The sequence below is a fragment of the Stegostoma tigrinum genome, chromosome 34 (assembly GCF_030684315.1).
Source record: "Stegostoma tigrinum isolate sSteTig4 chromosome 34, sSteTig4.hap1, whole genome shotgun sequence".
Taxonomy (NCBI): Eukaryota; Metazoa; Chordata; class Chondrichthyes; order Orectolobiformes; family Stegostomatidae; genus Stegostoma; species Stegostoma tigrinum.
The window spans coordinates 16454709-16479637 of record NC_081387.1 but is presented as its reverse complement, the minus strand read 5'-3'; the positions used below and the strand labels follow the sequence as shown (position 1 = coordinate 16479637).

The 24929-nt window shown below is 45.7% G+C and overlaps 2 protein-coding genes across 3 annotated transcripts in view; one reads left to right on the top strand and one right to left on the bottom strand.

The window, feature by feature from the left end:
- The window catches only part of LOC125446606 (hepatic and glial cell adhesion molecule-like), a 67422-nt gene extending 62577 nt beyond the window's left edge, over window positions 1–4845 (top strand). Inside the window, exon 7 of the transcript XR_009442917.1 lies at window positions 4656–4845. The gene's annotated coding sequence lies outside the window, so the exon portion shown is untranslated. The remainder of the gene's footprint in view (window positions 1–4655) is intronic.
- The window catches only part of LOC125446602 (uncharacterized), a 49250-nt gene that overhangs the window by 8622 nt on the left and 15699 nt on the right, over window positions 1–24929 (bottom strand). For both annotated transcript variants that reach the window (XM_048520306.2, XM_059639545.1), the window contains one exon: window positions 21268–21367. In XM_048520306.2, coding sequence (XP_048376263.2) covers window positions 21268–21367 — 100 coding nt within the window. The remainder of the gene's footprint in view (window positions 1–21267; window positions 21368–24929) is intronic.

Sequence of the window (24929 nt, the reverse complement as noted above, 5' to 3'; positions counted from 1 at the left end):
GGGGATGGGGACAGGATTCTGAAATAAACAGGGAGAGAGGGGGAGGCGGACCAAAGATGGATAGAGGAGAAGATCGGTGGAGAGGAGAGAATCGGTGGGGACTTAGGGAGGGGATAGGTCAGTCTGGGGAGGACGGACAGGTCAAGGGGGCGGGATGAGGTTAGTAGGTAGGAAATGGAGGTGCGGCTTGGGGTGGGAGGAGGGGATAGGTGAGAGGAAGAACATGGTGGGGACGCAGGGACGAGCTGGGCTGGTTTTGGGATGCAGTGGGGGGAGGGGACGAGCTGAGCTGGTTTTGGGATGCAGTGGGAGGAGGGGAGATTTTGAAGTTCCTGAAATCCACATTGATACCATTGGGCTGCAGGGTTCCCAGGCGGAATATGAGTTGCTGTTCCTGCAACCTTCGGGTGGCATCATTATGGGCTGCAGGAGGCCCAGGGTGAACACGTTGTCCAAGGAATGGGAGAGGGAGTTGAAATGGTTTGCGACTGGGAGGTGCAGTTGTTGGGTTCGCAATAAACAACTGCAGCTCCCAGTCGCGAACCATTTCAACTCCCCCTCCCATTCCTCAGACGACATGTCCATCCTGGGCCTTCTGCAGTGCCATAATGATGCCACCCGAAGGTTGCAGGAACAGCAACTCATATTCCGCTTGGGAACCCTGCAGCCCAATGGTATCAATGTGGATTTCACAAGCTTCAAAATCTCCCCTTTCCCCACTGCATCCCAAAACCAGCCCAGCTCATCTCCACCCCCACTGCATCCCAAAACCAGCCCAGCTCATTCCCTCCCCCCACTGCATCCCAAAACTAGCCCAGCTCGTCCCCGCCTCCCCAACCTGTTCTTCCGTTCCCCTATCCCCTCCTCCCACCTCAAGCTGCACCTCCATTTCCCACCTACTAACCTCATCCCGCCCCCTTGACCTGTCCGTCCTCCTCGGACTGACCTATCCCCTCCCTACCTCTCCACCTATCTTCTCCTCTATCCATCTTCGGTCCGCTTCCCCATCTCTCCCTATTGATGTCAGAATCCTCCCCCATCCCCCTTTGCTAATGAAAGGTCTAGGCCCGAAACGTCAGCTTTTGTGCTCCTAAGATGCTGCTTGGCCTGCTGTGTTCATTCAGCTCCACACTTTGTTATCTCGGATTTTCCAGCATCTGCAGTTCCCATTATCTCTTAACAAGGTGTGGAGCCGGAAGAACACAACAGGTCAGGCAGCACCAGAGGAGCAGGAAAGCAGAAGGTCCCTGACCCGAAACGTCAGCTTTCCTGCCCTTCTGATGCTGCCTGGCCTGCTGTGTTCATCCAGCTCCACAGTTAATTCTGTTATTGTTCCATACTATATGGTCACAAGTATAACAGCTGTGTGACTGAACACACTACATTGTGTGCTATGTACTTAAGATACTAACATTGTCCCTTCATTTCGACTTACTGATAGAACTAGCAAAAACATAAATACTTAATTAGTTGGTTTAGTAAGTTGTTTGAATACAATGGTCTGAGTCACTGAGATCACTGTAACTGAGACAACAAAGGAGAAAGGGATAACAAAGGGTGGAGCTGGATGAACACAGCAGGCCAAGCAGCATGTTAGGAGCACAAAAGCTGACGTTTCGGGCCTAGACCCTTCATCAGAAAAGGGAGTAACCTTGGCTGCAGCCAAAGCGGAAGCAGCAGACAAATTTTATGTAAAACAAACTTCACATGTTGTTTTCCAATGTGACCCTATTTTACCACCTGGAAATTAACAGGAGCCCAGATGCCAATAAAACCAAAGCAGCGATAAAGCCGCTTGGTAATATTGGAAACATAATCATCAATGCTTGCATGTTATAGAGCAAACAACAATGCAGCATTTTAATACGAACATTGGTATTTTTAAAATACTTTGTAAAAGTGCCAGCCAGGATTTTTGTGATGGCCACACCATTGTTTCTCAACGTGGGGATTGCACATGGGGATCCTGCAAAATTCTCATCATAGCCAATTCTGAAGGAATTGCCTGGGAAATTGTAGCTTCCCATGGGGAATTTCCCATTGCCTTGAATCCTCCCAGAACAGTATCATCACCCATAGTTTGAGAAATACTGGTTTCAGGAGCTTTAATGTATTGTGGTGGAGGGCCACAGTCACTGGCTGTATATTCCAGAGCCCCAGGTTAATATTTATGGGGGGTACAGGTTAAAGGCTCAACACAGCTACGTGTGTTGTTTAAATTTAACGAGTAAATGTGAAATGTAAAGCTAGTCTTAGTGGAGGTGACCATAACAAAAATCCCCGTTTACTGTCAGGATCCCATCTGGTTCACTCCTGTCCTTCAGGGAAGGAAATCTGCCATTTGCACCTAGCCTGGCCTGCACATGGCTCCTGTCTCACAGCAATACCACTACCTCTGAAACAGCCGTACATTTGGCCTCACCCATGCTGCTCACATGTCACAAAAGAATAAAGGAACAAAATGGAGTAACCAGGGGAGTTGTATTTTGCTCATGTCCTTTCCAAAGAAAAAGTGATGCTCTTAAATATTGCACCTGATCAGCATCACTGCTCCCTCCCGAGTAACTTCAGTCAAGGGTAGATTCCTATTTATCTCCCTGTGCCTGGAGGATCAAGCGTAGGTAGCTGTGGTCAGTGAATGGACTTCCTTTCTGCTCTGCGCTAATGTTACATCAGCCACGGGTAGATAGGCAGCTCCTCTGGGGTGATAAGGTGTGAGTCCATCAGACTGGATCCCTCAGTGTGGCACTGAGGCAGTTCTAAACCGACAGTTGTACTTTCTGTAAAGTGGGACAGAAAACCAAATTCTCCACCGCACTAATTGAGGAACTGCAGGGAGGTTTTCCTTTGTGGGCAACTTTTATTTCTCGACATCATCAAAAACAAAACTGGTTATCAGCTTGATTTTGCTTTACTCTTTGGAGAAACTGCCTTCGCCCGGATTTGTGCTCACACATCCGCAATGCGACAGCAAATCCGCTTCATTTAAAGTGTGCTTTGTTCCATAAAATATTGCAGGATGTGAAGTTGTCAATGTGGTAGGTGGAGACAGATTTCATCTCAGCAGTTCATTCAGTCAAATGTAACTTTATCGCCCTGGGCACCAACTGAATGACTCTCACCAAATGGTAACAGGATCTAGTTCTCATTGTTTGCTGTAAGCTGATCATTTGAAAGCTGTCTCAGAGGTAGCAAGAACTGCAGATGCTGGAGAATCACTTAAAAGCTGCGTCAGTCAATGACACTGATTATCTTTCATTGATGGTGTGCAGTCAACTGTTGACTGGTCAAAGAACAGCACAGCACAGGAACAGGCCCTTCGACCCTCCAAGCCTGCACTGACACATTTTGCTCTTCCATACTGAAGCTGTCTTTGTTAACGGGATCCCTATCCCTCTATTCCCTTCCTTTTCATGTATTCATCCAGGTGTTTCTTGAAAGCTGCTGTTGTATCTGCTTCCACCATCTCCTCTGGCAGCGTGTTCCAGGCACTCACTGCCCTTTGTGTGAAAAACTGGCCTCGCACATCTCTTTTCAACTTGCCCCTCTCTCCTTGTACCTTAAACCATTTTCCCCTAGTAATTGACACCTCCTCCCTGGGAAAAAAAACACATACTTTCCACTCTATCCTTGCCATCCGCAATCTCATAAACTTCTATCAGATCACACCTTAACCTGCATTCCAGTGAAAACAAACCCAATCTATCCAATCACACACGGTTCTGAGGAAGAGTCACCGGACCCGAAACGTTAACTCTGTTTTCTCCTCCACAGATGCTGCCAGACCTGCTGGGTTTTTCCAGCAACTTTGTTTTTGCTCCAGTCTATCCAATCTTTCTTCACAGTTAAAATGGCCCATACCAGGAAACATCCTGGTAAACCTCTTCAAAGCATCTTCATCCTTCAGGTGAGCAGTACTGCATGCATTATTCCATGTGTGACCTAACCAAAGTTCTATTAAGCTCACCTGACTGATTTGTGAATCCAGACCCACAGCAATGTGGTTGACTCTTAACTACCCTCTGGGAAATTAGGGATACATAGTAAATGTTGGCCAACAATACAACCATCCTGTGAATGCATTAAAACAATCCCCCCAGAATTGCTTCTTTTGTGTGTATGTGTATTGGAGGGGGACAGTTCCCACACTGTAAAGGTCTCCCATTCTCAACCTCTCCTGAGGCATGGTGATCATCAGGTTAAACCAACACCATGTGTGTCTCTCTCTCCCTCCCTCCAATGCGAGAGCAGCTCTATGATCCACTGTCACACAATCCCTGCAGTGTTGAAATAGGCCATTCATCCCAACAAGTCCACTTTGCCCCTTTGACGAGCATCCCACCCAGACCCATTCCCCTACCCCTACCCTTCCCATGTCTCACCCAAACATTCCTGGGCGCTACGGACAATTTAGCACGGCCAATCCACCTACCCTGCACATCTTTGGACTGTGGGAGGAAATCCACGCAGACACAGGGAGAACATGCAAACTCCTTACAGACAGTTGCCCGAGGGTAGAATAGAACCAGGCCCCTGGCATTGGGAGGATATGGTGTTGTGTGTGTGTGTCTGTGTTTGAGTTTTGTAGGGATCACCTCTCATTCTTCTAAACTCTGGGGAATATTAACTGAGTGTCCTCACTCTCTTTTCATAAGACAAGAAGAAGTGAAGTGAATGGAGGGGTGAACAGTGATAATGGAACTTCCCAATGAAAGCTTGAAGTATAAAGCTTAGATTGAGCTCAGTCAGAACAACAATGGAAATGGAGTACAGAGGACCAAAGAGAACCTTCACTGAATCCAGAGGCAGCACTTGTGAGGTGATGTCCAGATTCCGAGAGTTATGCTGGACCAGAGGAAGCAGCTGATTGGTTGAGTAAGATCGGGTGATTATTTATAGTATTTTTATTGTCTGTAGTTTGTAAGGTCTTGATTTTGGGTTTGAATTTATTAAGAACAATAGTGCAGCAATTCCAAGAGGAATGGCCCTAGTGTATTTGTGAATATTGTGTGATTTTAAGGACAATTTAAAGGGGTAAGTCATGGAAAGAGATCTCCAGACACTGTGTGTTCTCCCTGTCCTATATGGGGAGTTGGGTATGGTTCCAGCCCCCAGCCCAAGAACATGCTCTCAAGTCCTTAGAAAACAGTGAAACTTCCTAAAGTAATATGGTGTAGAGCCTTCAGAAGAAGGGTCTCGACCTGAAATGTCAGCTTTCCTGCTCTTCTGATGCTGCTTGGCCTGCTGTGTTCAACCAGCTGTACATCGTGTTATCTCAGATTCTCTAGCATCAGCATTTCCTACTATCTCTATAACAACTTCCCGAAATGATGGTTTCCTGGCTGAGTTTTATTCAGCTCTATGGGAATTGATTGGTCAGGACCTGTTTCAGGCGTATGACAGTATGCTTCTGGCAGGCACCACGAGGAAATACAAAGAGGAAAGATATTATCACCTTCGTCTACAAGCAGAATGGGGTGACGGAGGAAATTCAAAATTGGTGGCCAGTTTCATTTGTGAATGCAGACCACAAAATTCTGTCTAAGGTCATTGCCAACCAGGTCAGGTCTGCTCTCGATTGGTGATTCACCCTGATCAAACGTGTGCTGTACCCGGCAGGACTATCTCTGAGAGCTTTGCGTTCCTCAGGGATATGATCGCCTATGTACAGGACAGCAGGATGGATGCCTGCCTCATCAGCCTGGACCCGGAGAAGGCCTTTGAAGGGATATCGCACGCGTACATGTGGGACGTGTTGTTCAACATGGGCCTTATGGAGGGAATCTGCAATTGGATCTGACTGCTGTGCACCAACATCGTTAGCACAGTCTCAATGAACGGGTGAGAATTAGAAAACTTCCCGATCAGATCCAGAGTGGCAGGCAGGGCTGCCCACTCTCTCCTGCCTTGTTAGTGTGTTGAATAGAGCCATTTGCTGAGTCTGTCAGGAAGGATGTGATCCTGAGAGGGGTGACGATTCCAGGCAGCAGAGGCCTGCAGGTCAATGCCTCCCTGTACTTTGAAAACGTCACTGTTTTCTGCATGGATTCCACTGTCAGTGCACAGACTCATGAGCATCTGTGACTAGTTTAAACTGGCCTTGAATGCCCAAGTAAATTGGGGGAAGAGTGAGGGCATGAGAGGTGACTTAATTGAAACATATAAGATAATCAGAGGGTTAGATAGGGTGGATAGGGAGATCCTTTCTCCTAGGATGGTGATGGCAAGCACGAGGGGGCATAGCTTTAAATTGAGGGGTGAAAGATATAGGACAGATGTCAGAGGTAGTTTCTTTACGCAGAGAGTAGTAAGGGAATGGAACTCTCTGTTGTCATTGGATGAGCATATGGACGTACATGGAATAGTGTAGGTTAGATGGGCTTGAGATCGGTATGACAGGGCGGCACAATGTCGAGGGCCGAAGGGCCTGTACTGTGCTGTAATGTTCTATGTTCTATGTTCTATGTTCTATAACACATGTTCCAGCAACACCAACTGGCTATAATACGATTGACAAACGCTGTCTCTAAAATGTGAATTTGTGTTGGCCAAAATGCGATTCCATCGAGTATGCATCATCATCACAGGCTTTGCTGAAGGAAAACATTTTTCAGTCTTGGCAGATGCAGTAAATGTTCAGAGTTAAGTTATGATGAGCTCACTTGGAAAAGTTAATTGGAATTGTGCGTCAGAAATTGTGTGCCAAATTGATGGTATACATTAAAAATGAAGTACTGTTTAAAACAATATGAGTGCTGTTAAAGCTTGCACCTGTGTAGGATTTTTGCCTCGATTTTGTTACATATTTATTATGTAAGAACTTTTGCATTTGCTTATGTAAATCATTATACCAAACGTTGTCTGTGTTACAACTTGGTCTTTTCCAGCACTGTTTTGAATACAGTGTTCCTCAGGTTTATAATGCATTTTAATCCTACAATTAACTTCAATGCCAATGGGCTACATAGGAAAGAAAGGCCAGATTCCTCTGCTTCACTTATCTGAAAATCTGTCCAGAGGTCTGTGCGGATGGAAAGTCAGGTCAGATCAGCATTTAAATGAGGGAGGGAATTTTACTAAAAGTTGCCAACATGTCAATTTCAGGGGGAGTTCCATGGAGGGTTGCTGGCTGTGAGCTCTGTGTCACACAGTTTTGCACTGCTCATCTCTTTTTAATCGTATTCGCACTTTCCTGCGGCAGAACTTTATGTATTTAAAGCCCAACCGTCACTTCATTGTAAGTACAAGGTCAGATTTGTACATGTGTTGCCTCTTTGTAGTATCACCTGTCTGATAAACTGACGTGAAAACTGCAGCAGTAAGAATGCAGCTACACAGGTGTGGAAGAATTTTGGAAAATATAGTGGCTATGTTTCCTTTGTATTTATGAGTGATACTTCTTGGTGGTCAGCCCCTCACCTCGCTTTTCCCAGAGACCCCGTTATCACTACAGCGTGATTTTCTGTACACAATATTGCCTCGGAATGCAACTACCACGCTACAGCAGGACCCCCTGCATTAATGACAGGAAGTTCTCCCTCTCTTATTAGACTGCCATGATTCTGAATACCTCTATTAAATACCCTCTAAGGAGGATTACTCCTAATCTATTCACGTAAATGAAAAATCTCAAAGTTATGAACCTAGGAAAATAGGAGTAGCAACACAACAGTGAGATCACTCCATCATTCAACATGCTCATAGCTGATCGGAAATAATGGGAACTGCAGATACTGGAGAATCCAAGATAACAAAGTGTGTGGCTGGATGAACACAGCAGGCCAAGCAGCATCTCAGGAGCACAAAAGCTGACGTTTCGGGCCTAGACCCTTCATCAGAGGGTCTAAGCCCGAAACGTCAGCTTTTGTGCTCCTGAGATGCTGCTTGGCCTGCTGCGTTCTTCCAGGTTCACACTTTGTTATCTTGGTCATAGCTGATCCTTTGTCTCAATGCCATACTCCTGCATTCTCACTGAATCCTTTACACCTTTAGCCTCTAGAAAACTGTTCCTTTCTTAAATATATTCAGTGACTAGGCATCCATGGACTTCTATGGTGGAGAATTCCGCACATACACCACCCTTCCAGTGAAAAGATTTCTCCCCATCTCAGTCCAAAATGGATTAATACACATCCTGAGACCATGACACCTTGGTGTGGATCCCCAGCCCTCCCCCCACCAGCCTCTCCCAGCAGTGGGAAACATCATCCCCGTTATTTTAATGAGATTCCTTCTCAACCTTCTAAGCTCCAGTGAGTACGGACCCAGTCGACCCAATTTCTCCTTAAAGACAAGCTTGCCATCCGGGGATTCAGTTCAGTGAACCATCACCGTATTCCCTCTACAGCAAATATCTCTTTCCTTAGGGAAGGAGAAAAAAATCTGCACACGATGCTCTCGGGTGGCTCAGTGGTTAGCAGTGCTACTTCACTGTGCTAGGGACCTGGGTTCAATTCTGCCAAGGGACGCTGGTCAGTGGGCTGGTGCAGACACAATGAGCTGAATGGTCTCTATCTGCATAGTAGGGATTCTATGACAATGCCTCAGCTGTGGACTCACCAAGGGCCTGTGTAGCTGCAGGACTCCTGTACTCAATCTATCTTGTCATGAAAATCAACATACCTTGCTGCCATTGCGTTTTTTAATGAATATTTTCTGCATCTTCTCTAAAACCATCGTGTTCTCCCTAAAATGGGGTGTCATATATACAGCGTCCAGCTAAGACCAAACCAGTGATTTAACATAACCTTATTGCTAATTCTAACCCTATGGCACTCTAAATCTCAAGGATAACAGACCCAGATAATGTTCTGGGCATCTCGGTCTGAATCCTACCACAGTAGACGTTGGACTTTGAAATCAATGCATATCCGGAATTAAGATCCTTATGATAATTGTTGGGGAAAAGAACCTACCTAGTTCACTAATGTCCTTTAGAGAAGGAAACTGCCATTTTTACCTGGCTTGGCCTACATATGACACCAGAACCACAGCAATGTGGTTGGCTCTTAGCTGCCCTCTGGGCAATTAGGGATGAGCAATAAATGCTGGCCTGGACAGTGATGCCCTCATGTCGTGAATGAATTCAAAAAACGATTTTTAAAATCAATTATTCCACATATCCAGTTCTCAACAATTTGTCTACTTATGCATTTCTTTTCATTAAACTATTTTTTTCTAATAAATCTGCTCAGAGAGCTTATTGTCGACCTGTGACCTCAGATCTCCTGGTCCAGGGGTAGGGAAACTAAAACTGCACCACAAGAGGGCCCTGTTTGTCCAGATTTATCTTGAGGTCCCTCAGTTAATACACCACCTTGACAAATATATCCTTCATATGGTATTGCCTTTCCCCATCCTTCCTACCAACATAGACCACATCCAACTCCTCGAGATTAAGTTTTGTCTCTCACTCATTCGCCCATTCCACCAGCTTGTCCATACTCTCCTAATGCCTATCAGGGCAGCACAGTCGCTCAGTGGGTTAGTGACTCACAGCACCAGGGGGCTGGGTTCGATCTCCCCCTCGGGCAACTGCCTGTGTGGAGTTTGCACGTTCTCCCCAGGCCTGTGTGGGTTCCCTGCAGGTGCTCCGGTTTCCTCCTACAGTCCAAAGATGAGCTGGCTATGTTGATTGGCCATGCTAAGTTGCCCCCTAGTGTTCAGGGATGTGTAGCTTAGGTGGGTTTGGAGAATGGTCTGGGTGGGATGCCCTGAGGATTGGTATGGACTCATTGGGCCAAAGGGCCAGTTTCCACACTGTAGGGATTGTATGGATTACTCTCCTCACGGTTCATGTTACTTCTAATTTTTGTATTGTCTGTAACATTTGAAATATTTAATGCTAGATATGGATAATTAACACTAAATTGCCTTTAACCAATTACAAAATACTCTAATGTAATGAGAAGTGGGTATAGTTTGTGTTAGTGAAACGCCAACATTTTTACTTTTCAATTGATACCAGTGGAAAGCAACATAAAATGGGCTGCCAAGTCAACAATGAGAAAGTGAAACTAAAACGCTCAAGCTGGAGGGACATAAGAAAGAAATTTTACTGAGGCTACATGGGGCCCACAGCTAATAACTTTGTGAAATTTGTAACAAAATGTATATATTTTTTTCAACCTAGTCTGTTTCTCTGTGTCGGGTGTAGATGTTTAATTGCATCCCGTGGCATCACTGCTTTTGCAGATGCAATCGTAGGGAATTTACAATGGGCTCCAAACGTATCAAAAATGAACAGAGTTAGCAACATACTTACGTGGCATCAACTCACTCTGACATTTTAGACTTCCTGCATCTTTCAACACTACCTACTATTCAATGTGTTTGCACAGGAGTGGATGGTGTCAGTGAGGTGTAACCCACAAGAGAGGGTCAATGGCATGGGATGGCCAAGGTACCCTGCATGTCATGTGCCAACGTATCATGTGTCAGCAGCAGACGTTCTTCTCCAGTATGAATGCTCAGTGAAAGGCTGTAGATGCCACCACCTCCCTCGTACATTGGCTCACTTACCCTCCCTCCCCACTTCTGCCCCTAAACCTGTTGGAGGATGATACAACTACAACATTCAGTAGACATCTGGATGGGTACATTCGAAGGAAGGGTTTAGAAAGATCTGGCCGAAGCGCTGGCAAATGGGACGAGATTAATTGAGGATCCCTGTTCAGTGCGGATGAGTTGGACTGACAGGTCTGTTTCACTGCTGTACATCTCTTTGAATCTGCAAGTGTGGCCCCCCAACATTACACTGTTTCCACGTGCTTCACAGCAGAAATGACAGCGAGTGGTCCTGCGCCCATTGGCTTTTAGTCTCAGCGTTAACATGCCCCCCCCCCACCCCCCAAGATAACCACCCCACCAGCAACCCACCCCAACCAGGCTGACAACATCACCCGCTCCTTTCTTTCATCAACCCCACCAGATTCCAGAACTCATCACCCAGGACATCTACATGCCCTGCTCTCCCATAAGCCCCAGGCCCCCCTTTACTTTCTGCGAACAGAGATGACTTGTCACCCCTGGTCTTCTCCCTCGACTGAGCTGACCTGCCAGAGTCTCACGCCTGACTGGTGGCTCCACATGTGGCAGGCCTGAGGTGGCAGACGTCCCCAAGGATTGGAGCTCGCAGATGACAAAGGACTGATCTTGACCAGCTGCCTGCAGCTTAGAGACATGAGACCTCTGTGTGGTGCCACCCCATCCCGATACCTGAGTGTGCCCAAAGCCCAGGCCCGGTAAGGAAGGCTGCCTTTGATGAACCCCTCTGACTTCACGCATGCATCCCAAACCTTGGGTCATCGCCGCTCAGGCAAGTTGCACAGCTTGCTGCATGGTCTTGCGCTCTCGGTATGACTTTTGTTGTGACATGGCATGGGCACAAGACTGAGGTGGCGCGCTGACAATGTGCACATGCCCTTGCTGGGCAGTGTGACCAGTTGCATAGCAATATAGCTGCTTCAACAAGGCAAGGTGGGACAAGGCAAAGGACCATCTCATTCTGCCACATGTCCCACCATTGCCCACGTCCACACAAAGCAAAAGCAATTGCCCAGGGGGTATATCACTGGGCTACTAACCCAGAGCTCAAGGTAAAGTTCTGGGGACCTAGCTTTGAAGCCAACCACGGCAGATCATGGAATTTGAATTTGATTTTAAGAAGTCTAGAATTAAAAGTCTAATGATGACTGTGAATCCATTGTCAATTGTTGTGGAGAATCCCATCTGGTTCACTAATGTTCTTTAGGGAAGTTTAATGCCATCCTTACCTGGACTGGCCTACATGTGACTCCCGACCCACTGCGATGTACTTTGTCCGTCACACGTTAGGGATGGATAATAAAGGCTGGCCTAGCTAGTGAGAGAGATAGCAGGAACTGCAGATGCTGGAGAATCTGAGATAACAAGGTGTAGAACTAGATGAACACTGCAGGCCAAGCAGCATCAAAGGGGCAGGAAGGCTGACGTTTTGGGCCTAGATCCTTCTTCAGAAATGAAGAAATATTTTCTGAAGACGGGTCTAGGCCTGAAACATCGGCCTTCCTGCTCCTCTGACGCTGCTTGGCTTGCTGTGTTCATCTAGTTCTACACCTTGTTAAATCTGGCCTAGCTAGTGATGTCCTTATCCTGTGAATGTATAAAAAAAAGCTATTCAGACCCTTAGCAGATTTGGCCCAGAAAATGTTCCCTTAAAGCACTTCTCTCTTCTCAAATTCAGACAGATGCTCAACAAATAATGCCCTGGGTGCAGATTTTGCACCGAGAGTCGTGCTGCCATTCTGTTGGCACTCAGGGCAAACCAGATGATAATTTGGAAAACCCCAAAAGATTGAGACTGGAGGAGTCAATTAACACAGATGATGGAATCTGCATTGAAAACAACAAATGCTGGAGATCACATTGGGTCAGGCGGCACCCATGGGGAGAGAGCAATCTATCATTTTGAATGTAGATGTTTGTTCATCAGAGCTGTAGTGAAGCGTGGAGGCGGCCGCATTTAAGCTATAGTGGGGGGTGGGCCGGGGTGGTCAGGTTTAGGGTGCTGGGGCGGGAGAAAGAAGATGTTGATAGTTCAGATTAAGAGACTGGATTGTGAGAGTGCAGAACAATGGTGTGCCTGACTGGGAAGACAGTCCCACTGGGGTTGGGAAAAGTGGAGAGAGGTGACAGAGAATGGAAGCTAAAAAAAAGGAAGAAATTGGAGTTTATTCATAATTTGAAGGATTTGAACTCAATATTAAGTCCAGTAGGCTGTGAAGTGCCACGACTGAGGAGGAGATAACACAGTGTGGAGCTGGAGGGACACAGCAGGCCAGGCAGCATCAGAGGGTCAGGAAGGTTGACATTTCAGGGAGGGCTATGTGTTATCTCTGACTCCAGCATCAGTAGTTCTTACTATGTCTGGAGTGAAGATAAGATGTCCCTCCAGATTGCTTTGAGATTTACTCGAGCACATCGAGGACAGACAAGTGGGCACGTGAGTTAGGGACACTGTGTTAGTGTCAGGGTCACGCTTGCGCACAGGCCAGAGGTGTTTGTTAATGTGGCCACCTGGTCTGTTCAGATTGCAACTGGAGTTGACCAGCTCTTTCAAGTTTTGCCACACTCCCACCCAGAGTCGAATCTCAGAATTGCAGCACTACTGTGACACTGCAGTTCCTGCCCAAGTGTCTTCCGCAAAACAAAGCAGGCATAGTCTGAAACAAAAAGTGGAGGAGAAAGTCAGCATCAGTGAAGAAGAAAATAGAGTTAATGTTTCAAGTCCAGAATGGTAACTGAACTTGAAACTTTACCTTTTCTTTCTGCATAGAGGCTGAAAGAACTGCTGAGTTTCTCCAGCACTTTGTGGTTTTCCGTTTAAGATCTTGAGCATCTGCAGTTCTTTCTTTTATTTCAGGTAAAGTCTATTTAAGTTTAAGCTGGTTTTGTTTGCGTGCCATGTTTTAATTACTGCAAAACCACACCGTGGCACTGAAAATGAGCTTCTGTGATGCTGGAGTCTATTCCTTTAAAGTACTTTTCTGTAACTTTTATGTCTGTCTTGAATGCCATCTCTCATTTCGACCGCAACTTTCCCCCCACAGTGATCGAGAACGCCCTTGACCGCGTCTCCCGTATTTCCCGCAACACATCCCTCACACCCCGCCCCCGCCACAACCGCCCTAAGAGGATCCCCCTCGTTCTCACACACCACCCCACCAACCTCCGGATACAACGCATCATCCTCCGACACTTCCGCCATCTACAATCCGACCCCACCACCCAAGACATTTGTCCATCCCCATCCCTGTCTGCTTTCCAGAGAGACCACTCTCTCCGTGACTCCCTTGATCGCTCCACACTGCCCTCCAACCCCACCACACCCGGCACCTTCCCCTGCAACCGCAGGAAATGCTACACTTGTCCCCACACCTCCTCCCTCACCCCTATCCCAGGCCCCAAGATGACATTCCACATTAAGCAGAGGTTCACCTGCACATCTGCCAATGTGGTATACTGCATCCACTGTACCCGGTGTGGCTTCTTCTACATTGGGGAAACCAAGCGGAGGCTTGGGGACTGCTTTGCAGAACACCTCCGCTCGGTTCGCAACAAACAACTGCACCTCTCAGTCGCAAACCATTTCCACTCCCCCTCCCATTCTTTAGATGACATGTCCATCATGGGCCTCCTGCAGTGCCACAATGATGCCACCCGAAGGTTGCAGGAACAGCAACTCATATTCCGCTTGGGAACCCTGCAGCCTAATGGTATCAATGTGGACTTCTCGAGCTTCAAAATCTCCCCTTCCCCCACCGCATCCCAAAACCAGCCCAGCTTGTCCCCTCCCCCCACTGCACCACACAACCAGCCCAGCTCTTCCCCTCCACCCACTGCATCCCAAAACCAGTCCAACCTGTCTCTGCCTCTCTAACCTGTTCTTCCTCTCACCCATCCCTTCCTCCCACCCCAAGCCGCACCCCCATCTCCTACCTACCAACCTCATCCCACCTCCTTGACCTGTCCGTCTTCCCTGGACTGACCTATCCCCTCCCTACCTCCCCACCTATACTCTCTCCACCTACCTTCTTTTCTCTCCATCTTCGGTCCGCCTCCCCCTCTGTCCCTATTTATTCCAGTTCCCTCTCCCCATCCGCCTCTCTGATGAAGGGTCTAGGCCCGAAACATCAGCTTTTGTCCTCCTGAGATGCTGCTTGGCCTGCTGTGTTCATCCAGCCTCACATTTTATTATCTTGGATTCTCCAGCATCTGCAGTTCCCATTATCTCTCATTTTCATTCGTTGCTTTATGTAATTTGTTTCAAAATTTGGCCTGCTGGTATTATCACTGGACTGTTAATCCAGTAATTGCTGGACTGGGATAACATTCTGGGGACCTGGGTTTGAATCCTGCCATGGCAGATGGTGCAATTTAAATTTAATAAAATATTTTGAATTAAGAATCTCATGATGACCATGAACCCACTGCTGATTCTTGGGAAAAACCTACCTGGTTCACTAATGTCCCTTTAGGGAAGGAAACTGCCATCCTTACCTGGTCTGGCCTCCATGTGACTCTAGACCCACAGTGATGTGGTTGACCCACAGTAATGTGGTTGACATTGGCAGGATGGCACCTGAAGTACTATATACAGTTGTCGTCTCACTTCTTAAGAAGAGATGTATTTGTTTTAGAAGCAGGTCAAGGAATATTCACTTGACTGATTTCTGGGAGGAAGGGATTGCCTAATGACCAAAGGTTGACTGGGTAGATGCCTCTTGGAAGAGGTCTGGAAAGAGGGAGCACAGTTTAAACTAAAAGGTCTCCCATTTATAATGGATATGAGAAGGACTTTTCTTTCACAGAGAGTCATTTGGAATTCTCCTACATGTTCGATGCTACATGTTCGATCAATGAATATACGACCATAAGAACATAAGACATAGGAGCAGAAATTAGGCCATTCGGACCATTGAACCTGGTCCACCATTCATTCATGGCTGATAAGTTCCTCAACCCCCATTTCTCCTGCTTTCTCCCTGTAATCCTTGATCCCCTTGATAATCAAGAAGCTAACTATCTCAGTCTTAAATGTGCTCAATGTCCTGGCCTCCACAGCCTCCTGTGGCAGTGAATTCCATTGATTCACCACTCTCTGGCTGAAGAAGGTAATATTCAAGAGAAATTCATTAGAAGATACATTCAAGGCAATGTCTGGCAGATTTAGACAGACAAGGTATTCCGAGATCCATGGGCTGCAGGCAAGAAAGTGGTAACTAAGGCCACAATGTGATCAGCAATAATCTCATTCAATAGCAGAGTGAGATCGATGGACTGAATGGAACAGATCACGTGATCTGGTGAACTCAGTCCTCTTCCAGGCACTTCTTTGTTCTGCCTCTGTTGGTACAATGTGGCTTTGTCAGTCTTAATGCTAAAGGAGTTGGCTTGGCCTGCATATAACTCTCTGATAAAGGGCAGCAGGAAAACAGATTTTGGACTGCCATAAAAAGGATTCTAATAGATTATTAAATTAAAAATTCCGGGCAGAAATGCAATGGACAGTGAGCACCGTTCATTCAATGTTGACTGGAAAAGATCAGTCCTTAGAGTAATTCATTTTATTTTGAACTCACTCTTGGGATGGGAGCGCCACTGGCAAGGACACATTGCAGTGGGCTCTGGTGCTGCGGAGGATTTGTAATGTGCCAATGAATGCTCGTCAGGGAGGTCCAGGAAACCTGATCCATCTGAAGGTTTCTGAGACCTCAGTGAAGAATTGTAACCCTTTTCTGGGAAACTGAAGAGTTTTGGCCCCTGCCCAGTAAAGTTCCCCTGCATTTTTTGTCACCAGTTTCTGGATTTGATTATTACTTTAATAACTGTTATTTTCCCGACATTTTCTGGGTTGTTTACTAATGCGTTCCCCATTTCCAGCATTTGCTTCTGACTTCCAATCATTGATTGCCCTCATGGTATATTTTCAGCCAGCTCTAGGTATTTATAAAGCACAAAGAAAAGCATAGGACCTGGCCCTTCAGCCCACCAAGCCTATACTGACACATGGTGCCTTTCTAAACTAAAATCCCCTGGTCTCTGCACAGTCCGTATTCCCTGCCTATTCATATATCTGTCGAGCTGTCTCTTAAATGTTGCTGTTGTATCCACCTCCACCATCTCCTCTGGCAGTGCATTCCAGGCACTTACGAAAAAAACTATCTCCCTTTCACCTTAAACCTATGTCCCAGAATAATTGGCATTTTCATCTTGGGGAAAAAGACTCCGACTGTCAATTCTGGCCACGCCTCCCTCAAACTTCTGTCAAGTCACTCCTCATTCTTCAAATGAAAATGATCCAAGTTTGTCCGATCACTCATTATAGCTAATACCCTCCAAACCAGGCAGTGTCCCAGTAAACCATTGCTGTACCCTCTCAAAAGCATCCAGATCCTTCTGGTAGTGTGGCGACCAGAACTATACGCAATATTCTGAATGTGGCCTAAATAAAGCTCTCTACAGTTGCAACTTGAATTGCTAACTTTTTTGTTTATTTGTACCCTGACCAATAAAGGCAAGCAAGCATGCCACATGCATTCTTGACCAGCTTATCTACTTGTTGCATTGCAACAGAGAACTGAGGACCTGTATATCTAGAGCCTTCTGTATGTTCATGCTTCCAAGGGCTCTGCCATTTACTGTATAAAATGTATTGATGGTTTGAAATGGGGGATTATTTGACTTCATGACACACAGAGTGAAAGGTTACGCTTCCTAGGCCCCATTCTGTAGGTGGGGAAACCTGTAAGATTCTCTAGGTTCCTGTCCCGGACACACCCCATTCCCAACATGTCTGACTTTTTGCAGCAGTGGGGGATGTTGTGGTCGGGGACGGCTGGCAAGTCTTAGGATCCATGATTCAACTGCATTATTGAGTTCTGCTTCCTTCCTTGAGCCCAGCAGATAGATCTCAGGAATGGGGGAGAGGGGGCACAAGGCTGGTTACTCTACGTAAGCCTTGGCTGAGAAATTGGGGAAGCCTCACTCATAAACCATTTTGTCTGATAGTGGACCTCGATGCCTTCCCCGCCTCCACCCACACCCATCGCATTGCCCTTTACCATTCCTAGCAATGTCTCCTGCCCCTGGACTCCCCTCTTACCCCCATCATGAGACCCTGTAACTATCTGCTCTTACACTTTTGGGATCGGTGCAGGTCCAGCAGTGGTCATTGCTCCTGGTGGCACTGTTGGACCTGCAGATCTTTTTACCCACAGGAAGGGGGTGTCACCACCTAAAAAATCCTTCCCATTGACTTTGGATCCATTGTTTCTGTAACTTCACGCAGATTCAGAGAAAACAGATCTGGTTGTTCGGGATCCTCTGAAAGGAGATGTGTCTTCCAAACCCTCAGTCATTACACAAAAGACAGTAAATGACAATCCCCAGGTGGCAGGATAAACATATATACTGAGGAAAAATGGCTATACGATGAACAAAATGATCAAGACAAGCCGGGGTGGGGAAATGGCTGGACGTGCAGAGCCATCGAATGATTACAGGAGGCCAACTGGCCCATTGTCTGTGTGCTAGCTCTCTGCAGATACCAATCCATTGGTTCTCTTTCTTTCCCCACGTGCCCTGCAGACTAGCTTTCAAAAGAAGTCCTTGTTCTCAAATTTGAAAGGTATGCCCCAAATCACACACGACCTGCAGAATTGGCTGCATCTCATTTTCAAAAAATGAATCATCAGCTGCCAGATTGTACAGTCATTGCGAAACCTTCAATCAGACTTCGTCTGAACGTTACCTAAATGGTGCAGTGTGGGAGGACAAGAGAAGAAACAGAGTGGAAATGTTTTCATGGAGCTGGCCCTGTTCTCTTTGGTGGTAGGTCACTCCACCGCAATGACCTATGCTGTTCTTTTTGCTGCACATGAGCTTTCTCTGACCTCTGCTCTATCCTCCTCATCCACATCCCCTTCTTCTCTCTTCTGCCTCGGTTGTTGATCCAATGTTTCCAGAAGTGAACCTCTGCTACCTGTCTCATACAGTCCACGTGACAGCAAGTTCTGATTACTCAACTACCATTGTCTGATAAAGGCATTTGTTCTCAATCCCTTATTGAATTTTATACATTCTGAGTACAGTTGCTCGGTGCTATAGAAATTGATTATTGTTGGAAAAAAATACATAGTTTGTACCCATCAGGGCAATATTTATGTAACAGAAGACATCATTTTGTCCTGTTTGAGAAAAGACTGTTGTTTGCTACAGATTTTGTCATGGAGAAATGCACTTGTTAGATGATGACTGACAGTTAACTGCCAGGCTTCAAACCAGCCAGATTGACACTGATTGATTAAGGCGCTACCTTAGGAAATGAATCAGACAGTGGTTGTCACCACTTTTGTTTTTACTGAAAACAGGTACAGAATGTACTCTTTCTGTCTGCAAGGAATAGGGCCATGGGTATTCGTATAGCTAGCTTTCAGGACATGAAAGAGCTCAACTAAACACCTTAAGTTGGTGTTCAGCCTTATCCTGTTGTAGTATTTGTCAAATAATCTTGAGTTGCTAAGGCTGGTCCAATCAAGTAACTGTTTTCAGATATTAGACCTGTATAGTTAATACCAGTAGGCAATACGTTGTACCTGCACAAGAATGAACAAAGAAAAGGCCATTTGCTCCATATCAGTTGCTAAGAGGATCAACATCTGCTCTGTGATCCAAAGGGAAAGCTTAAAATACACTGATATTGGACAAATTCCCCAGTGTGTACCTGTCCTGTCACTGTTGAACAAGAAAACATACAGGCTGTGAAAGGCAGCAGATGCAATATTTCCCAATTGACATTGTAACCAAAAGGGTCCAATTCAACCCATGGTGAAGGGAATGGTGTAGTCACTTAGAAAAAGTGTCCTCTTAGAAAAAGAGAATGAGTGTCATATTGTCATAGAGCTGTACGGCACAAAAACAGACTCTTCGGTCCAACTCATCCATGCCTACCAGATGTCCCAAATTAATCTATTCTCATTGCGAACATTTGGCCCATATCCCTCTAATTCGTTCCTATCCAAGTACCCATCCAGATGCTTTTTAAATGTTGTAATTGTGCTACTTCCTCTGGCCGCTCATTCTATACACGCAACACCCTCTGCATGAAAAAGTTGTCCCTTAGGTCCATCTTGACTCTTTCCCCTCTCCCCTTCAACCTAGGCACAGCCTGGAAGAAAGACCTTGGCTATACACCATATCCATGCCTCTCATAATTATATAAATCTCTACAAGGTCACCCCTCAGCCTCCGATGCTCCAGGGAAAATAGCCCCAGCCTATTCAGCCTCTCCCACCAGCTCAAACCCTCCAACCCTTGCAACAATCTTTTCTGCACCCTTCCAGGTTCCAAAACATGTTTTCTTGTAGCAGGGAGACCTGAATTGCATGCAGTAGTCCAACTGTGGCCGAACCAGTGTCCTGTACAGCGGCAACATGACCTCCCAACTCCTATACTCAATGCACTGATCAATGAAGGCACACGTACTAAACGCCTTCTTCATCACCCTGTCTTCCACCTTAAAGGAACTATGAACTTGTACCCTCCAGGTCTCTTTGTTTGGCAGCCCTCCCCTGGACTGGTGGTTTAACCTGATGGTCACCACACTTCAGGCAAAGGGAGAAATTGTGAAAGGGAGTCCTTCATGATAACCACAACCTGACCCTTGGATGCAGGAATTGAACACGCCCTCTGGGCATCACTCTGCTTTGCAAACCAGCCACCCAAGCTAACCAACCTATTGCTTCTAAATATAACCACCGTGTGTTATAACTTCCTCCGACAAAATGGAACAGAGCTCCATTGAGATTCATTACAATTCCAGGCAACAGAGTGGTTGAGTAAAAGACAGAGCTGTTGTGGCTGTGGATCTTTGTATAAAATTGAATGTAACTGTTGATACAGCTGATTAAATAAAAATGGCACATGGCCTGCATTAGCGACAGAAAATGAGACTAACGTCCAGCTTGTTTAATACAAAGGACAAATGAAAGCGACCTTTTGTTTCTGCAATAATGAGTATTCATCATTTGAATAAATAAGACAGTATTTGAATAATGTTTACCAGGTAATTATGGATGCTTCAGAAATGCAGAGAAGAAGCAGTCAATGTATTTTTGCGCATTTGTCCTCAGCACCATCACACTTGAACTTAGGAACAGTGAGCGTCAGAACCCCTCCTCCCTCTGTCAATGCACTGCGGTCATTTTCGAGGATAATGTATAAGGAGAACATAACCAAGTTGACAGTCCCAATTGCAACTTTCCCTAATTTTTACTCCCATTGGAATAAATAGGGACTGGTGCAATGTGACCTGCTGACCTGCTACGACTAGGTCACAGCACAGAGCAGAGATATAATCCCCTGTGTTTTGAAGGTTGGGGGCAGGAGTTCCTATCCAAATCACATTCAGAGGTGGTTTCAATTCCCCTGATTTTGTTCAGTGCTGTTAACACACCAATGTGTCCTTTGCATAGCAGGGGCCCTTTAGACCGGTCCTGATTGGTAATTGATTGCACATCAAGGAGTCCCAAGGAAGGTTTCTCACTGCATTTACGTGAAGTCCCCATGGAAGCGCATTGGCTTAATGGCTGCTAATGTCAATCCAGTCGTTGCAACAACCCCACAGCCCAATGTCCGTGAGAATGTTGATCCAATTCCCTGTCTCTCAAGCCCAGGCACTTCACCTGCAGTTCACCATCTGTGGAAAAGCATATACTGTCTGCAGACCTGTCTCTTGTGTGTCAGCTCCTGAAGCCTGTGGGTTCCTGTCCTTGGACCACTGCAGAAGGGAATATGTGAGTTCACTGTTTGTTAACGTATCCTGGCCCTGCACAGAAAGCAAAAGGCACAGCTTTCAGGATGTGTGAAATCATAAAGGCCTTGGAAGAAAACAGATGAAAATGTACAAACATTGACAGCGACAACTGCTTCAGCTCTCCCGACAAGGAAATTTATCCAACCAGTGGGTGCAGTAAAAGTCACCCTTTGGTACCCTACTGTGAGGAACAGCCTAAGGCCATCCAGCCCTGGGCCTGATCCACCATTCAGTAAGACCATAATTAATCTGCATGTCAACTCTGTCCACGTGCTCCTGCTCCATATGGAAACATTGAAACTATAGGCAGCAGTCGGCCATTCAGCCCTTGACTCCTTATCTGCCATTCATTATGGCCACAGCTCATCCTTTACCTCAATGCCATATTCTCTCTGCCTCTTCAAACACTCTGACGCTTATAATAACTGAAAATGTATCGACCTCTTTCTTGAATACGCTCAGTGATCCAGCCTCCACAGCCTTCTGTGGGTTGGCCATCTTCTGAAAGAGTAGAAGTGTCCTCATTTTAGTCTTAATTACTCTCCCATACCCTGAGATGGTGACCCACTGGTTCTCAACTCTCCATCCAGGGGAAACGTCCTCCTTGCATCTAGTCGTTCCAACCCTGCTTGAATTTTATACATTTCAACCAGATCCCCTCTTGTAGTTGTGATCCCTGGAGAATAGAAACCCAGGCAAACTTATCTCTCCTCATGTGACAGTACTGCCATCTGTGGTATTAGCCTTGCAAACATTTGTTGCACTCTCTCTTTAGCAAGTCTATCCTCAGGAACATAGGGAAGCCAAAACTAACATGCAATACCCCAGGGGTGGTCTCACCAAGACCCTGTATAATATATCCTTTGATACCTTAAGCCAACAAAACTCAATCCATCTCATTCGTGAAAGCCCAATTGATCTCAGCATCCTGTTTTTCATTGATTTTGGTTCAGATAAATATTACGCAGGCTACTGGGTAAAACTTCCCCACCCTTTTTCAAAACATGCTAATATCCCAGCTCTGAGCTGTCCAGTTTTCCTTCACCATTTTCAATGACAGCCATGATATAATGGTTATATTGATATTATTCCACATTAGATTTTTAAAAATTTATTTTATATGTTTAGAAATTGTTAAATAAAGAGGTGCCACTTTTGGATGGAACCCTAAAACAAAGATCCTACCCCTGCGCACTTAGATTAATGTATAAGACCCCAAAGAACTATAGTATTGCGAAAAAGACCAGGCGCAGCCTGATCAATATCCGTCTCAACCAAAACCACTGTAAGACAAGCTAACTATTTATTATTAAAGGAGGGATAATCATGTTTAATAATTAATTTTCATTTATGTTATGATCAAACAATCCAATTTTATCAATTAGTTAGTTTAACATTATGCAACTCTGCTTCACTGTAGTTGATGTGTGACATCTAAGCATATCATGTCTGGTTCAGCTTGTAATTCAAACAGAGGGTCCCTTTTACACTGATTTTCACAGCACAGAGTGGGAACTGTGCTTTCCGAGGTTCAATGAGAAGTTGCACTCTTTCACATCATTAAACTGATGTCAAACAGCATTGTCACTATCAGAGGAATATTGAAGTGGTGAAGAAGGGAAAAGACAGATGGCTTTTGTGTTCTACTTGAGCTTGGCTTTACTCATTGGGCAGAACCTTAAAGGGGCCTGTATGATGATGTGGCCAATGGCAGGCAATCTGACAGAATGGCATGAGAAGGCAGGGGAGGCCTTTCCCAATGTCAAGAGCAACTCATTGCATTTTGCAACTGAGCTTCTGCTCGGGTGGGACAACATTCTTGCTTGGGAGTGATGAGATGCCTATTAACTGGGGCTAGTGCTCATTTTCACCCTCATTAACTGTACATCTTGCCTCATTCACCCGTAGCTTTCTATCCTGCAACATGTTATGAATAAACTGGACACCAAGAATTCCCAACTTGAAATTCCAAGCGACTCCAGCTCATCAGTTTGTCCTCTGGACTTCCAGTTTGGACTCCTGGTGGGAACATCTCCAGGCACACTCATTGTGCACCAGAGCAGAGATGCCCACATCCCAACACAATGATGTTCATCAATAGGAAGGGCATCCATTTCACCAATGTGCAGATGCTCATGGGTTCCACTTGCTGTGTGCCCTCTGCCCTGGCAGCTGCCATCACCCCTACACTCTCAAGTACTTGCAGAGTTTGCGGGTGCAGGTGCCTTGCAAGGCTGGTTACTGAGGGCAAGGGCTCCCCACTGCAACCACGGCTGATTACTCTGTAACGCAGCCCTCTGACTGAGGCTGAACAGAGTTACAATTGCCACCCACGCTTCCTCCGAGATAAATTTTAAACATTGAGGTCACAGTGTTTATCCCTTGTGGCACACCGTTCATTACATCTTGCCAACCGAATTCATGTCTGCTCCATTTCTTGTTAATCAACTAATCATCTCACTGTGTCAATATATTATACCCTACACCATCAGCTTTTTACTTTAACTACAATAACCTTTGATGTTGCACTTTACTAAATATTTTCTGTAAATCTAATTAAATTATGCCCACCAATTTCCCATCATCCAAAGCACATTATACTTCCTGAAAGCACTCTAATAAATTGGCTGAACATGAACTCCCTCTCACAAAACCATGTTGGCTCTGCTTACTTACCTTGAACTTATCGAAGTGTGCTGTTTTAACATAAAGTCATAGGAGCAAGCGGCATGGAAACAGACCCTTCTGTCCAACCAGTACATGCCGACCATAATCCGCCAAACTAAACTAGCCCAACGACATTCACCTCTACTGGCTCCATCCCCGACTCTTTAACTTGTCTGTCTCCTCTCCACCTATCTTCACTTCTATCCGTCTTCGATCCACCTCCCCCTCTATATTTATTTCAGAACTCTCTCCCTCTTCTCCTTTTCTGATGAAGGGTCTAGACCCGAAACATCAGCTTTTGTGCTCCTCTGATTGGCCTGCTGCGTTCATCCAGCTTCACACTTTGTTATCTCTAGTCCCACTTGTCTGCACCTAGCCTATATCATTCCAAACACTTCTTATTCATGTACTTATCTAAATGTCTTTAAACACTGTGACTCTACCCACATCTATCACTTTCTCTGGAAGTTTATTCCACACATGAGCCACTCTCTCTGTAAAAAAAATTGGCCTCACATCTTTTTTTAAAATTTCTCCTCTCACCTTAAAAATATGCCCCCTAGTCACACACTAGGAAAAAGACATCTGCCATTCACTTTATCTGTACACTTCATGATTTTACAGACCTCTATAAGGTCACCCCTCAACCTCCTGTACTCCAGTGAAAACAGTCCCGGCCTATCCAGTATCTCTTTGTAACTCAAACCCTCCGTTACTGGCAACATCCTGGTAAATCTCTTCTGAACCCTTTGCAGCTTAATAATATCCTTCATATAGCAGGGCGACCCGAACTGGACACAGAACGCCAGAAGAGTCCTCTTCAAGGTCCTGTATAACGTTAACATGATGTCCCACCTTCTGAGCAATGAAGGCAAGTGTGCTAAATACCTTCTTAACCATTCTGTCT